At 41.9% G+C, this 15,712-nt stretch overlaps 2 protein-coding genes across 2 annotated transcripts in view; one reads left to right on the forward strand and one right to left on the reverse strand.

Annotated features, from left to right (window-relative positions):
• PRRT3 (proline rich transmembrane protein 3) overlaps positions 1-15,712 on the reverse strand; it is a 296,142-nt gene that overhangs the window by 72,695 nt on the left and 207,735 nt on the right. The window lies entirely within an intron of this gene.
• LOC142657482 (uncharacterized) overlaps positions 1-15,712 on the forward strand; it is a 30,063-nt gene that overhangs the window by 9,355 nt on the left and 4,996 nt on the right. Inside the window, exons 3-4 of the mRNA XM_075832518.1 lie at positions 11,235-11,285; positions 14,318-15,553. Of these exons, the coding sequence (XP_075688633.1) occupies positions 11,235-11,285; positions 14,318-15,553 (1,287 nt within the window). The remainder of the gene's footprint in view (positions 1-11,234; positions 11,286-14,317; positions 15,554-15,712) is intronic.

Raw genomic sequence — 15,712 nt, forward strand, 5'->3', positions numbered from 1 at the left:
GACAGATTCCTTTAAGACATTGTTATTCAAAAATAAAATAATTATTTTTTTCATTTTTTGCTGAATGTTTTTTTGATGTGTTGATTGTGCAACGTCAGCGTGTCATTGTCCTGTACCCCAAGTGTCATCATGTCATTGTCCTGTACCCCAAGTGTCAGCATGTCATTGTCCTTTACCCCAAGTGTCAGCATGTCATTGTCCTTTACCCCAAGTGTCATCATGCCATTGTCCTGTACCCCAAGTGTCAGCATGTCATTGTCCTGTACCCCGTGTCAGTATGTCATTGAACTGTACCCCAAGTGTCAGTATGTCGTTGTCCTGTACCCCAAGTGTCAGCGTGTCATTATCCTGTACCCCAAGTGTCAGCATGTCATTGTCCTGTACCCCAAGTGTCAGCATGTCATTGTCCTGTATCCCAAGTGTCAGCATGTCATTGTCCTGTACCCCAAGTGTCAGCATGTCATTGTCCTGTACCCCAAGTGTCAGTATGTCATTGTCCTGTACCCCAAGTGTCAGTATGTCATTGTCCTGTACCCCAAGTGTCAGTATGTCGTTGTCCTGTACCCCAAGTGTCAGCGTGTCATTATCCTGTACCCCAAGTGTCAGCATGTCATTATCTTGTACCCCAAGTGTCAGCATGTCATTATCCTGTACCCCAAGTGTCAGCATGTCATTATCTTGTACCCCAAGTGTCAGCGTGTCATTGTCCTGTACCCCAAGTGTCAGTATCTTATTGTTTTCGCACCCCACCGTCAATGTGTCATTGTTGGGGGTCCTGATAGCGACAGTGTCATTTTAGGGGTCATGATCATTATTCTGTATCCCAATTATCAGTGTACTATTGTTTTTGTACCCCAAATGACATTATGTAATTATTCTACAATACTCTCATGTCAGTGTGCCATTGTCCTGTGACCCCAAGTGGGAGCTTTTTGTTTTCTCTGTCAGTCTTTTATCATTCTTGCAGTGTATATATATATATATACTGTATCTACACACGAACATTCTGATATTAGATTAATGACGTATCCGCAACCTGTAATGCTCAGAGTCCTGGTAGAGACAATAGCCTGCGGTTGTTTTTCTAGCACGATCACCTTTCATCATCTTCCTCTGGTCTCCCTGTAAAGTAAAAGTGAAATCTGGACGCAGTTTATTTGTACATTGCCGGGGAAATACAAGACAGATATGGATGAAAGCTGCAATCAGGAAAGCACAGGCCTGTGTCTACTGCGCAGCGTACGATCTCTTCCTGCCCTGATCATAGAACGACAGACAGCAACAAATTTGGCGCTGGATGCGCCTGTTACTTACCCTGCAGCCCTAGCACTTCGCGACTTGGAGAGTAAGGGTATGTTCACACGGCAGCGTCCGTAACGGCCGAAATTACGGGGCTGTTTCCAGGAGAAAACAGCCCCGTCATTTCAGCCGTAACGGCATGTGCAGGCGCTTGAACGCCGCGTCCATTACGGACGTAACTGGAGCTTGTTTTCCATGGAGTTTCCACGAAATAATTTTATGACGTTTGTATTGACAGACTACAGGTTACCATAAACAGCAGCCTGCCTTCTGCTGACATATCTGTAGGGCTGTAATAATAATAATAATAATACTACATATTAGGCCTCTGTTCTCTTCTCTGCCCACATCTCTCCTTCAGTTCAAGGTGCTAAGGTGTAGTTTGACGTTTTCCAGGCCGCCATGAAAGTTCCGATAGTAAAATAATAACCTCTTTATTACTATAGAGAGATCGTTCCTCCTAGAGTGAATACAACAATAAGCAATTGTCATGATATCTTATTATGTGTTATAGCAAAGTCGCTCTTCTGTGGCAGGGGCAGCCCGTGGGGGCACACAAGGCACAATCCTGCTGGTTATTTTAAGGGTATGTTCACACACAAACTTAAAAACGTCTCAAAATACGAAGCTGTTTTCAAGGGAAAACAGCTCCTGATTTTCAGACGTTTTTTATGCCACTCGCGATTTTCGCGGCGTTTTTTACGACCGTTTTTGGAGCTGTTTTCAATAGAGTCTATGAAAAATGGCTCTAAAAACGTCCCAAGAAGTGACCTGCAGTTCTTTTTCGCGGCCGTTTTTTTACGCGGCCGTTTTTCAAAAAACGGCCCATCGGAACAGAACGCCGTTTTTCCCATTGCAATCAAAGGGCAGATGTTTGGAGGCGTTCTGCTTCCGATTTTTCGGCTGTTTTTCGGCCGTGTGAACACACCCTAAGTGTCTCTTAATGGGTTATTTTCAACTAAGGCATTTATGGCACAACCACAGGATATGCAATAAACATCTGATAGATGTGGTCCCAGCTCTTGGATCCGCACCTATAATGAGAACGGGGGTTTCGCCTGGTGTGGCGGCCACAAGCTGCCGATTCCAGGTGGGGACTGCTCGGCTGTTTCCGTAACCCCGGTACGTGTGGGTTTTAATACATGAAGGGACCCCCACTCAGTACGCATCATTCAATAATGCAACTGAACTCCTCTGGTGATGGTTTCAATGGCGCCTTTTTGCCTGATGATTATCACCCCATAGGCTCGGCATCATTACTGAGCCCCTCAGTCCTTCCATTCTGGAAATTCGTGGGGGTCCTAAATCAAAGTTATCTGCAGCGCTGACATGTCTCAATAAACTTTATAAAACATATCACCACCATAGCTGGCATCAGTAAACGCTACAATAATCATAAAGCAACCTAAGGCCTTATTCACATGAGCGTAAATCACGTCCGTGTTACGCGCATTAAAACAACGGACGTCACACGTTCCTATGCAATTCAATGGGGCCATTCAGACAATCCGTGTTTTTCATGCAGCGCGTAAATCTCACGACATGTCCTATTCTTGTGCGTTTTTTGCGCATCACTCACCCATTTAAGTCAATGGGTGCGTTAAAACCACGGACAGCCCACGGACGTCATCCTTGTGCTCTCCGTGATTCACACAACAGTTGCTAAAGAAATGATGAGAAAAAGCAAAACACCTTCAGTTTTTTTTTGCTCGCGTAAAAAAAACGCGTGACATACGGATGACATAAGTGCGTAAAAAACGCAGACGCGCACAGTACACGGATGTCACACGGAACTGCAACGCGTGCAAAATGGACACGCTCGTGTGAATAAGGCCTCAGGGTATGTTCACACAGTAATTTGTAGGCAGAAAAAAATATGACACGCAATTTGCTGAAAAAATGCACGCTTTTTAAATGAACACCTTTTCTTACGCTTTTTGTGCATTTTTCTTAGGGTATGTTCACACGACAGCGTCCGTAACGGCTGAAATTACGGGGATGTTTTCAGGAGAAAACATCCCCGTAATTTCAGCCGTACCGGCATGTGCAGGCGCTTGAACGCTGCGTCCATTACGGACGTAATTGGCGCTGCTTTTCATTGGAGCCAATGAATAACGGCTCCAATTACGCCCCAAGAAGTGACAGGTCACTTCTTTGACGCGGGCGTCTATTTACGCGCCGTCTTTGACAGCGGCGCGTAAATATATGCCTCGTGTGAACAGACAAACGTCTGCCCATTGCTTTCAATGGGCAGATGTTTGTCAACGCTATCGAGGCGCATTTTTCGGACGTAATTCGGGGCAAAAACGCCCGAATTACTTCCGTAATTAGTGTGTGTGCACATACCCTCATGCTGATTTTTTAGACACTGTACTTAAAAACCTGTACCTTTTGGGGTGTGTTTAAAAATGTACAGACCTAAAAATATGTGCCACGTATTTTGCGTGCGTTAACGCATGCAAAAAAACGCTTAACATAACATGAAAGAAGTTTTCTTGCAGTGCTTTAGAGCTTCACATTGACTTCAATGGGCGTTTTAACATATAAAATCCCCCGAGAGTTGACATGGCGCTTTTCTTTAACGCAACGCATAATTTAATTACGTTCATGTAGAAAAACGCGCTGTGTGAAGTTAAAAGCTTTAAATGTGCATTTTTTTTAAAATCATAAAACGCTGTGTGAACATGGTCTTAGTATAAAGACCATGAGGCGGACGCAGGACCTCGAGGTCACACAAATAACTACATTACCTGTCATTTATCGCCCAGCAGGTGGCGCTGCATTAATAGACCTTGGCGCCACCTGATAAATGTATTGCTGGCATTGAATATACAGTTTGGTTGAGTTTGACTTCACTCATCTATCACAGCTAATAGAATGGAGACCTAGTATTTCTGCTAGGGATTCTCTCCAAAACTGTATTTTCAGCAGGAAGAAGTGGATGGATGGGATTTATTAGAAAAAGAATTCTCCCTTTACAAATGTTTGATCTTCAGAGAGTGGCTGTTAATCCAACAGCAAACCGCAGAGAAATACGCGAAACCCTCCGGCCCGGCCCTGAGCACCTCGCATTACGACGGCCAGCATTTTACCATTAGTTTCTAGTTTCAAAGACTCGTTTTTCTTTCTAAATAATTCCATATGGGCCGAGGCTAGAGACTAATAAATTACTATTTCCCTTCATTATTATTTTACCACTATTATTATTAATAAAAAAAAATTGTTTTTTTTTTTCTCCCTCATCCGGGAAAGTGATACGCAGCAAGTCTGGAGTGTAATTGCCCTTACATATTATTTGTGTTGCTGCGGAATGATATATAAGGAGTATGTATGGCACCGTGTGATGGAAGCAGCCCACATTTCCTATGAGCACCTCCCTAGATAAATTACAAGAAATTAACCTTAAAGTGAATGTCCACCCTTGAACACCATTGCAACATTCTGTGCTAATTTATTCCCGTTTTTGTGATACGGAGATCCAAATCCCCTGCAAAGACATAGTTAGTTGTACACCTTTGTAATAAAATTAATTTTATTGTTAATTTGCTTACTAAATACAGAAAAAAAGCAACTTTCTAAATAGTCTTCATTAAAAATTGCCTACTGTTTTACTGCTGTAGAGTCTGTGTAACTTCTATACATAGCTGGTTGTCCTGCAGATTCTGACGTAAATCCAACAGCACACTGTTCCTGGCTGTGTCGGCTTTCTCTGCTCTCCTCCTCTTTTCTCTCAGTGTTAGAGATAGCAGCAGGAAGAGGAAGAAGGTTCACATAGCAGATCAGAGTGTGGAGAGGGGGGAAAGCAGATTACACAAGTTATACTGAATAAGAGTGAAGATAAGGAGGAGAGTACACATGGCAGACTCTGCAGGTGGAGGGAGGGGGAAATCACATGCTCTGCAGCTTCGGTGCCTGTCAGGACAAAGGAGAAGAGATCCCTCATGTGTTGTAGAAGGGGAAATCAGTACAGAAATGAAGCTCTGCTGGTATTACCGTTCAGCTTAATTCACTTCAATGGAGCTGAGCTGCAATAGCGGACACAGCCCATGGAGAAGTGTGGCGCTGTTTCTGGAAGAAAGCAGCTATGTTCTAATCCTGGACAACTCCTTGAACTTTTTATTGCATTTCACACGCATAGCAAAAAATAGTAAAAAAAAGAACGTACATTCATAAAAGCCACAGCACATTTGGTTATTTTTACACTTTCACTATCTTTTCTGATCTCTCGCATTCAGCTCCTAGGCCCATCCTAGAAATGTCTCCGGTAGATAATGAGATCCTCCCGTCTGCTGTCCTCCATTACAGAGATCGCGACCTCTCCTTTTCTTTATGTTCTTCAGTATTAAGTGCTTCATTGTATCTGACATCATTCTGTCACATTATTATTGGTGTGAATTTCCTCTGTATGACTTGATGTAAGACTTTGGCAATATATGTTCATGTAGGTCACCCGGGGTCTGGGTGTGAAGGAAATTAGAAAATGCTTAAGTCATCCAGGATGGCATCATCAGTCTTGGCAGTGAGCACTCGTTGAAAGCCCTGAACTGTACTGAAAAGGAAAGTGAAGGTGGTCAAGACCAGAGCTGCGGGGTCCAGATAAAGACAAAACAATGAAAGACAATCCTAAAGGAAAATTTCCCTATCATACATTACTTTTATAATTATTCAACATACACCGTGTTCCAAATTATTATGCACATTGGATTTAAAGAGGCTCTGTCACCAGATTTTGCAACCCCTATCTGCTATTGCAGCAGATAGGCGCTGCAATGTAGATTACAGTAACGTTTTTATTTTAAAAAAACGAGCATTTTTGGCCAAGTTATGACCATTTTTGTAGTTATGCAAATGAGGCTTGCAAAAGTCCAAGTGGGCGTGTTTAAAAGTAAAAGTCCAAGTGGGCGTGTATTATGTGCGTACATCGGGGCGTGTTTAGTACTTTTACTAGCTGGGCGTTCTGATGAGAAGTATCATCCACTTCTCTTCAGAACGCCCAGCTTCTGCCAGATCACGCTGTGACGTCACTCACAGGTCCTGCATCGTGTCAGACGAGCGAGGACACATCGGCACCAGAGGCTACAGTTGATTCTGCAGCAGCATCGGCGTTAGCAGGTAAGTAGCTACATCGACTTACCTGCAAACGCCGATGCTTCTGCAGAATCATCTGTAGCCTCTGGTGCCGATGTGTCCTCGCTCGTCTGACACGATGCAGGACCTGTGAGTGACGACACAGCGTGATCTCTTGAGAACACGGCTGTGTCTGCACTGCCAGAAGCTGGGCGTTCTGAAGAGAAGTGGATGATACTTCTCATCAGAGTGCCCAGCTAGTAAAAGTATTAAAAACGCCCCGATGTACGCACATAATACACGCCCAGTTGGACTTTTGCAAGCCTCATTTGCATAACTACAAAAATGGTCATAACTTGGCCAAAAATGCTCGTTTTTTAAAAATAAAAACGTTACTGTAATCTACATTGCAGCGCCGATCTGCTGCAATAGCAGATAGGGGCTGCAAAATCTGGTGACAGAGCCTCTTTAAGTGTCATAAACATTTAATTATTAGTTTTTCAATGAAACTCATGGATAGTATTGTATCTTAGGGCTCTTTGGATCATTGTAATCAATCTCAGACACCTGTGATAATTAGTTTGCCAGGTGTGCCCAATCAAAGGAAAACTACTTAAGATGGACGTTCCACATTATTAAGCAGGCCACAGGTTTGAAGCAATATGGGAAAGAAAAAGGATCTCTCTGCTGCCGAAAAGCGTGAAACAGTGCAATACCTTGGACAAGGTATGAAAACATTGGATATTTCAAGGAAACTTAAGCGTGATCATCGTACTGTGAAAAGATTTGTGGCTGATTCAGAGCACAGACGGGTTCGTTCAGATAAAGGCATAATGAGGAAGGTTTCTGCCAGACAAATTAATAGGATTAGGAGAGCAGCTGCTAAAATGCCATTGCAAAGCAGCAAACAGGTATTTGGAGCCGCTGGTGCCTCTGGAGTCCCGCGAACCTCAAGGTGTAGGATCCTCCAGAGGTTTACAAGTGTGCATAAAGCTATTATTCGGCCACCCCTAAACAATGCTCACAAGCAGAAACGGTTGCAGTGGGCTCAGAAATACATGAAGACTCATTTTCAAACCGTGTCCCTGACGGTGTGAAAATGACCTCTGCAAAGTACGTAGAGTTTATGACTGACCACTTTATTCCGTGGTACAAAAATAAGAACCGTGCCTTCCGTAGCAAAATTATCTTCATGCATGACAATGCACCATCTCATGCTGCAAAGAAGACCTCTGTGTCATTGGCTGCTATGGGCATAAAAGGAGAGAAACTCATGGTGTGGCCCCCATTGTTCCCCTGACCTCAACCCTATTGAGAACCTTTGGAGCATTCTCAAGCAAAATATCTATGAGGGTGGGAGGCAGTTCACATCAAAACAGAAGCTCTGGGAGGCTATTCTGACATCCTGCAAAGATATTCAAGCAGAAACTGTCCAAATACTGACAAATTCAATGGATGCAAGAATTGTGAAGGTGATATCAGAGAAGGGGTCCTATGTTACCATGTGACTTGGCCTGCTACGTTTTTGGTGATTGAAAGAGCTTTTGATTTCTGTAAATATGACCTCCTGATGCTGCAAATTCAACAAATGACCATTTTAGTCTCTTTACAACCTGTAAAATGTTTTGATCTCTGTTGTGCATAATAATTTGAAGCATTTTGAGTTTTTTACTTCTAAAAAAAAATCTGTTATTAGGAGATTTGTTCAATAAAATTTGCATTATACTCCAACGGTTGATGCTTGAAGATTATACTGACTGTCATTGCAGCGACTATTTAGGAAAATCAGCGAAAAATAACATTTGGAATGCGGTGTAATACTTTAAGATACTTTGTAAATACGTCAGCTGTATTGCTAATTACAAGCTTGGAGCAGGTAGTGACGTCAACCCTGCCTGAGCAACCACGATGTGGTGGACACGATACACAGAAAGTGCTTGATATGATCCTGATCCTACTCGGACCCTGCTTACCTTCTGATCGGAGGTCTGTCTGCTGGAATTGATCCCCTGAGAAATCCGTTTGGGGTACACCAGATGCAGATGGGTTAGACCGGGCCCGGTCCAGAGAATTTGGAGGATCAAAACCATCTGTCTTCTAATTATTCACGGCTTCGACAGTAGTCCTAAGGAAAAAGCGCTGTCTGGGCGTATCAGAAGTAACGCATCTTGGAACTGTAACCCAGGATCAGATGAGTACATATGGCTACTTTCTGTAATTCCGTTTTATTATATACCTGTGCCTAGTTCAAAAGTTTGTTTGGTTCTGCGCTATATTTAATTCTATAATGGATCTTGGCAGCCGCAAAATTGAATCACAAGTGTGAATGAAATCTTAGGCTATGTTCACGCAGAGTTTTTTGCAGGCGGAATTTCTGCCTCAAAATTCTATTTGAAAGTTTGAGGCAGATTTTCCTCTCCCTGCATGCCTACATTTTCTCTGCGTTTTTCGCCCGCAGCCATTGAGCGCCACGGGCATAAAACCCAGCGAAATACGCTTTCTCTGCCTCCCTTTGAAGTCAATGGGAGGTCAGAGGCGTAAACGCCCAAAGATAGGGCATGTCCATTCTTTCTCCCGCAAGGCGGTTTTACCGCTCGAGGGAGAAAACGGCCCCTGCCTCCCATTGAAATTTCGGGCCGTTTTTGACGAGTTTTGCTTTACTTATTTTTCACTAATTTTGACTTAAATCCAATTCTTACATTCAAATTAAAAGTATCTATCTATCTATCTATCTATCTCATATCTCTCTATCTATCTATCTATCTATCTATCTATCTATCTATCTATCTCATATCTCTCTATCTATCTATCTATCTATCTATCTATCTATCTATCTATCTATCTATCTATCTATCTATCTATCTATCTATCTATCTCATATCTCTCTATCTATCTATCTATCTATCTATCTATCTATCTATCTATCTATCTATCTATCTATCTATCTATCTATCTATCTATCTATCTATCTATCTATCTCATATCTATCTATCTCATATCTATCTATCTATCTATCTATCTATCTATCTATCTATCTATCTATCTATCTATCTATCTATCTATCTATCTATCTATCTATCTATCTATCTATCTATCTATCTATCTATCTATCTATCTAATTATCTCAGTTGTTTGCTTAAAACATAAGCCAGGTTTTGTTGCTATTTTTCCCTTGAATCTGGACATATTGCCTGTACTATATCGCCCTCTTGTGGTATAAAGATGAGTAGATAAAATCTGAACATGTTTATTCATTGCTATAATGTCTTATACACATCATTATTATTGGGTTTGTGGGCTTTGCTTGTTTTCTTTCTGTAAATTTAGGTCTTGATCTATTTTTTATTTTTATCAATTTTTTGTTTTACTGCCTGAAGAAGGGGCCTCTGTGCTCTGAAAGCCGCATATAGAACTTTTATGGTTAGCCAATAAAGGTATCATACCTATTATACTTTTGTCTTTTTTGACACAAAAGTATTTAACATTTCATATTGTTTTACTTTAAAAGCTTTCTCAAAGGCGCCCATATTGGTGGCCTGCGCTTCCTTCCTGTATTGTCTATATAACCAGTGCAACCGGGCGTGTGTTTGTGTTTTCGCAGCTGCAATGTATAGGAGTTAATAGTCAGAATAGTGTCCATAGACTAATACAGTCTCCAGGAAGAGTACCACCCCCTCCCCCAGAGACCAGGAAGAGGAGCTTCATACAGAGACTTATCTACTCTACCAGTAGGGGGCACTCTATTAGGCTGATGGTTTTTGATCTTACTATAGCTACATGACTTTTTATTTTAGCCCCCATATAAATGGTTCTGAGGGTCCACTTGAAAAAAAATAAGTGCAGTAAAAGTATTATTCACTTTATGGAGAATTCCTGTTAGTATTTTCTTGTACTATTGCCAGACACAACCACATATTTTCAAAGTTATTTTAAGTGACCGGGTCATTGTCCTGAGTTCTGTCTGTGTGTCACCACATGGCAGAGATCTTATTTCCAAGTGGAGGCATTGACACAATCTTACCAAGAACTTACTGCTAAGAAGACTACAGAAACCATCATCTAATGGACCCGCAGCATAAGGACCCATAGCAAGACCCATGGGGCTGGATAAATGCTGGTCATCATAAAGTCAATGATGAGGGTATGGGTCTGAGGGTCTGAATAAGGATCATAATATTCCCCTTCATTTCATATTTGGAGGGTCACTGTGCTGGAGAAGAAATATACCCGTCTTCTTAGGTGCCCACCAAATGTATATATGCAATAGAGTACAAGATGGAGGTTAATAGACATAATAGGGAAATCCGGGGCCCTGACCATTTGCCCATATGGGGCTCCTATAGTTCTGATTCACAGAATCTGAGTTGTCTTCGCATGCTATAATATATAATTTATGAATCAACCCCAAAAAAAAATTGTGAAAAACTAAATTGTGCCAAAATAATATTCCACACCGGAAGTGTTTTTAACCTCTGGTTCCTTTATATAAGAGGTTTAGCGCGAGGAATGTGCAGTCAAGATGAATCTCTCATGGACTGTTCTGCTCTTCTGTGGTTGGAGTCTTGTTCACAGTAAGTTTGCATCTTTAGTATTTTCATATGAAGTCTTAAAGGGTATGTCGATTCTTGCAATCACTTTATGTATTTCTCCGATGCATCTAAAATTCAACTTTGCATATAGTCATCACATAAAAATTCTCCTACCGTTTTATGTATACAGCTCCTGTGCAGGCCTATGTGTCTCCATGGTTATAGACTATAAGTAAACCTTGTGTAGTCTTCTGGTAAACTGAAGAAAATGTCTCTTTGACTGTATAGATTGGTAATATATTCGTCTGCTGTCCGTAATGTGTTCTCTCATGTCTGCAGATGTCACCGCTGCGTCACTTCTACAATCTGAGAAATGCAGTTTAAAACCAGGTATTGTATATTGTGTTTATTAACGTCACTGTATACATCCTTGAATACGTTCTTGTCAAATAAAGGGGTTCCGTAATGTAGATGGAATATGATGATAGGTAATCAATATGTGATTGGCGCAGATCTGACCATTGGAACCCTTACTGATCACGAAAGGGCGTGTGGACATCATAGAGTGGGGTGTCCCCCTCGGGACCTTCTCTCTGAGCCAGAAAAGAGGACTTCTCTTTATGAGCAACTCCCATTCTGGCAAGCTGAGGCTGTCCATATATTACATGAACGCCGTATGACCGCCTTGTAATACTACATTTCCCCTTCAGTGGCCGCTGCAGGAAAAATGCCTGGCTGTCCACGACTTACTCCCGCAAAATCAGCTGATGAGACAACCCCTTTAATGCATCTGTTTTCATCATTGACGTTGATGGCCAAAAACGTTTGCAAAACACACAACATATAGAGCAAATCCCAAAATCTTGTGGTCTCATTCACATTTATGTCATATCTGGACCCAATAAGCACAGAGAAAAAAAACACATTGAAACCTCAAGTGTAGGGTTGCCCAAAATTCTGTAATGATTAGATTTATATGTTATACAGAGCTCTAAATTATCTGCATTCCTTCACACAGCTAGATTTAAATGATAAAAATTCTGGCTGCCTGTTGCTGCCACTAGGGGGAGCTAAAGGGCTTACAGCATACGGATTTGTTATTGCGTTCAATGGCGGTTGTATACATTTTCATATAAGCTTCTAAGCTCTTCACAGTTGCAGCTACAGGCAGCGTAATTTTATAATACTGTCCAAATAATAGGGTCATCCAGTGCCTCAATAATACCTCTGTACAATGCTGTGTGATACTGCCATACAAGCATACTAGAGCCATACAGTACATAAGTGTCATACAGTGCATAATAGTGACATACAGTGAATAATAGTGCCATACAGTGAATAATAGCGCCATACAGTATATAATAGTGCAATACAGTGCATAATAGCCCCATACAGTATATAATAGTGCTATACAGTACATAAGCGTGCCATACAGGTCATAATAGTGCCATACAGTACATAATAGTGCCATACAGTGCATAATAGTGCCATACAAGCATACTACTGCCATACAGTACATAATAGTGCCATACAGTACACAATAGTGCCGTACATTGTAGAATAGTGCCATACGGTACATAGTAGTGTCATACAGTATATAATCGTGCCATACAGTGCATAATATTGCCATACAGTACATAATAGTGCCATACAGTACATAATAGTGCCATACAGTACACAATAGTGCCGTACATTGTAGAATAGTGCCATACGGTACATAGTAGTGTCATACAGTATATAATCGTGCCATACAGTGCATAATATTGCCATACAGTACATAATAGTGCCATACGGTGCATAATAATGCCATACGGTATATAATAGTGCCATACAGTGCATAATAATGCCATACAGTACATAATAGTGCCATACACGTCATAATAGTGCCATACAGTATATAATAGTGCCATACAGTACATAATAGTGCCATACAGTACATAGTGTCATACATGCATATTAGTGTAATACAGTGCATAATAATGCCATACAGTACATAATAGTGCCATACAAGCATACTAGTGCCATACAGTGCATAATATTGCCATAAAGTACATAATAGTGCCATACAGTGTATAATAGTGCCATAAAGTACATAAGTGCCATACAGTACATAATAATGTCATACAGTGCATAATAGTGCCATACATGCATAATAGTGCCATACAGTACATAATGCTGTCATACAGTGCATAGTAGTGCCATACATTGCATAATAGTGCCATATAGTGAACACATAAAAGTGCCATATAGTGCTCAAATAAATATAGAATATAAATAAACACATAATACCAAAGCTAGTGCCATGACCAAAGTTCTGGACAAGCTGCCAGGGAGAGAAGTTTAGAGCAGACAGCTACTAAAGGAAACTTGGGGATTAAGGCCCTTAAAGGGTTGTCCCATGAAGACAACCATTTTTCAAAAAGATCCCGGCTGATCACCGATTCAGCTTCTCTCCCCCTGGCAGGAAGTGGTTCAGAATGCACTGGACCAAGGCAGGTGCACGAATAGGGTCCCAACCCAATCGTATTTGAAGAAGTATTCGGCACACAAAATGTCGTTTTTAAATTCTTTAGGTTTATTGTATTTGATGCCAGAGGCTTAGTGCGTGCAACATTTTGGTCAGGAGACCTTCATCAGGCACTTGGTTCCACTGGTTCCTGGTGCATCCAGGTGTTCGGTGCTACTGTCTGTATGGCGGCTAACCGCTTGTTTTGGCGCCAAACTAAGTGCCCGATGAAGGTCTCCTGACCAAAACGTTGCACGCACTAAGCCTCTGGCATCAAATACAATAAACCTGAAGAATTTAAAAACTACATTTTGTGTGCCGAATACTTCTCTCGCCCTGGCGTCAGCTGTTATTGCCGGGGGAAGCCGTGACCTGACACACATTTACCCTGCAGCGGCCACTGCAGTAGGAATGTAGCATTACACGCCAGCAATTCAAATAAATGGGTGTCCATATAATCCATGGACGCGTCAGGTCTGACAGAACGGCAGCCGCTTTTACAGAGCGGCTCTTTGAGCTGGGAAATAGAGAGGAGTCCCAAGTGGCGGGCCCACCTCTATGGTATCCATATGCCCTAACAGGGCATATGCATAGGGGTTGTCCTGACGGGATAGTCCCTTTAAGTGGTGGAAGCCCTGAGCCACTTTTCCTATTTGCTGATCGTTTGGCTCTGAGTCCCCTGTAGTATGGCATTTGATAATGCTCTGGAGGACTGCTAATACTCTTGGCACCACCTGTGATCGGCAAGCCACCAGACCTACCACTTAAAAGGGGTGGTGCAAAGTAGACAATCCCTTTAATTTAAAAACTACTCTTGTTATTAGGATGTTTTCGGTTCTCGTACATACTATGTATCATTCTGTATTACCGATTCTATTCAACTTACACTGATTTTTGTTTTATCCTTTCTTACCAGGACAAATCCAAAGAAAGTTTATAACTATTTTCATGCAAAACATCCTTGTAAACTCAGACACAACCTTCCAGCTGTATCTCGTGACGTGTGATAAAGCCGCTACAGTCATGGTGACTGTGTCTCAGCCAATGTTCAACAAGACGGTCTACGTAGACAAGGACTGTAGTAGCCTGGTGACCCTGGACTACACATATATGATCACCGAGAAGGACATCACTTCCAAAGTGGTATTGGTGGTATCAGATGTGGCCATATCTGTTTTTGCATTTTACACAGCCACGGTCACCGCTGACGCCATGACCTGCCTACCACAAGAAGACTTGGGTATGGAATATTATATAATTACTCCTGGGAAGGAAGTAAGTGGACAGGTTTCGGGAACCAGCAAACAATTTGCAGTGGCCAATGGATTTGAACATGAAGTCCAAGTGCAAATAAGAGTCTCGGGATTGATCACATATAATGGGAAATCCTACAAATCTGGAGATTCGTTCTCGTTGGCACTTGGGATCCAACAAGTCATTCAGTTCCGAAGTTCTCTGGATCTCACAGGAACCAAAATCTCATCCTCAGCTCCAGTTGCCGTTTTCACTGGTCATACCTGTTATAAGGGAAGTAACTCTGCTTGTGACGCCCTTATTGAACAGCTCCATCCTGTCCACAACTGGGGAAAAGTCTTTGCTGTGTTCCCATACTTTACCCATACTCAAGATGTCATTGACCTACTTGCAGGAAGTCCTGATACCCTTGTGACTATTGATAGCCCAGAAGGTACCACTCAGCATAGTCTACAGGAAGGTGCCCATGTCCGTATCACTGTAGACAAAATACTTCTCATCAATGCCACCAAACCCGTTATGGTCTCATATTTACTCCAAGAATCTCACTCAACCGGTATAAAATATCAGTATGATCCTTTCATTACCATCGTCCCACCATCATTACTGGGAAGAAGATATTACAAGTTTGTGACACAGTCTTTCTACGACAACTTCATCCTTATTGTTTCTCAGGCATCTTCAGACTCGAAGTTCTACCTGGATGGAAAACCACTAAGTTCTTACCCAATGACCATGAAAGAAATGAATGGGTTTAGAGGTTGGCAAGTCACATTGGGAAAAACTGAGGGGCAGCATGACATAAATCACGAAACTTCCACATTCACACTTTATGTTTATGGTATTGGATCTACTGTCTCTTATGGATATTCAATGGGCCATGGTCTACCAGATCCAGGTAAGAGGTGGGTTACACTATAGTCATGGAGAACATAGAGGCCAGCAAAGGAGAACATTTTGGATCACAGGAGGCTCCTCCTCAGCTTGGTCAATCCCTATTACCCATGGACAATGTAAAGCTGTATACATCTCACCCTCTATACATTCACCACATCCT

Source organism: Rhinoderma darwinii, chromosome 7, assembly GCF_050947455.1.
Source record: "Rhinoderma darwinii isolate aRhiDar2 chromosome 7, aRhiDar2.hap1, whole genome shotgun sequence".
Classification (NCBI taxonomy): Eukaryota; Metazoa; Chordata; class Amphibia; order Anura; family Rhinodermatidae; genus Rhinoderma; species Rhinoderma darwinii.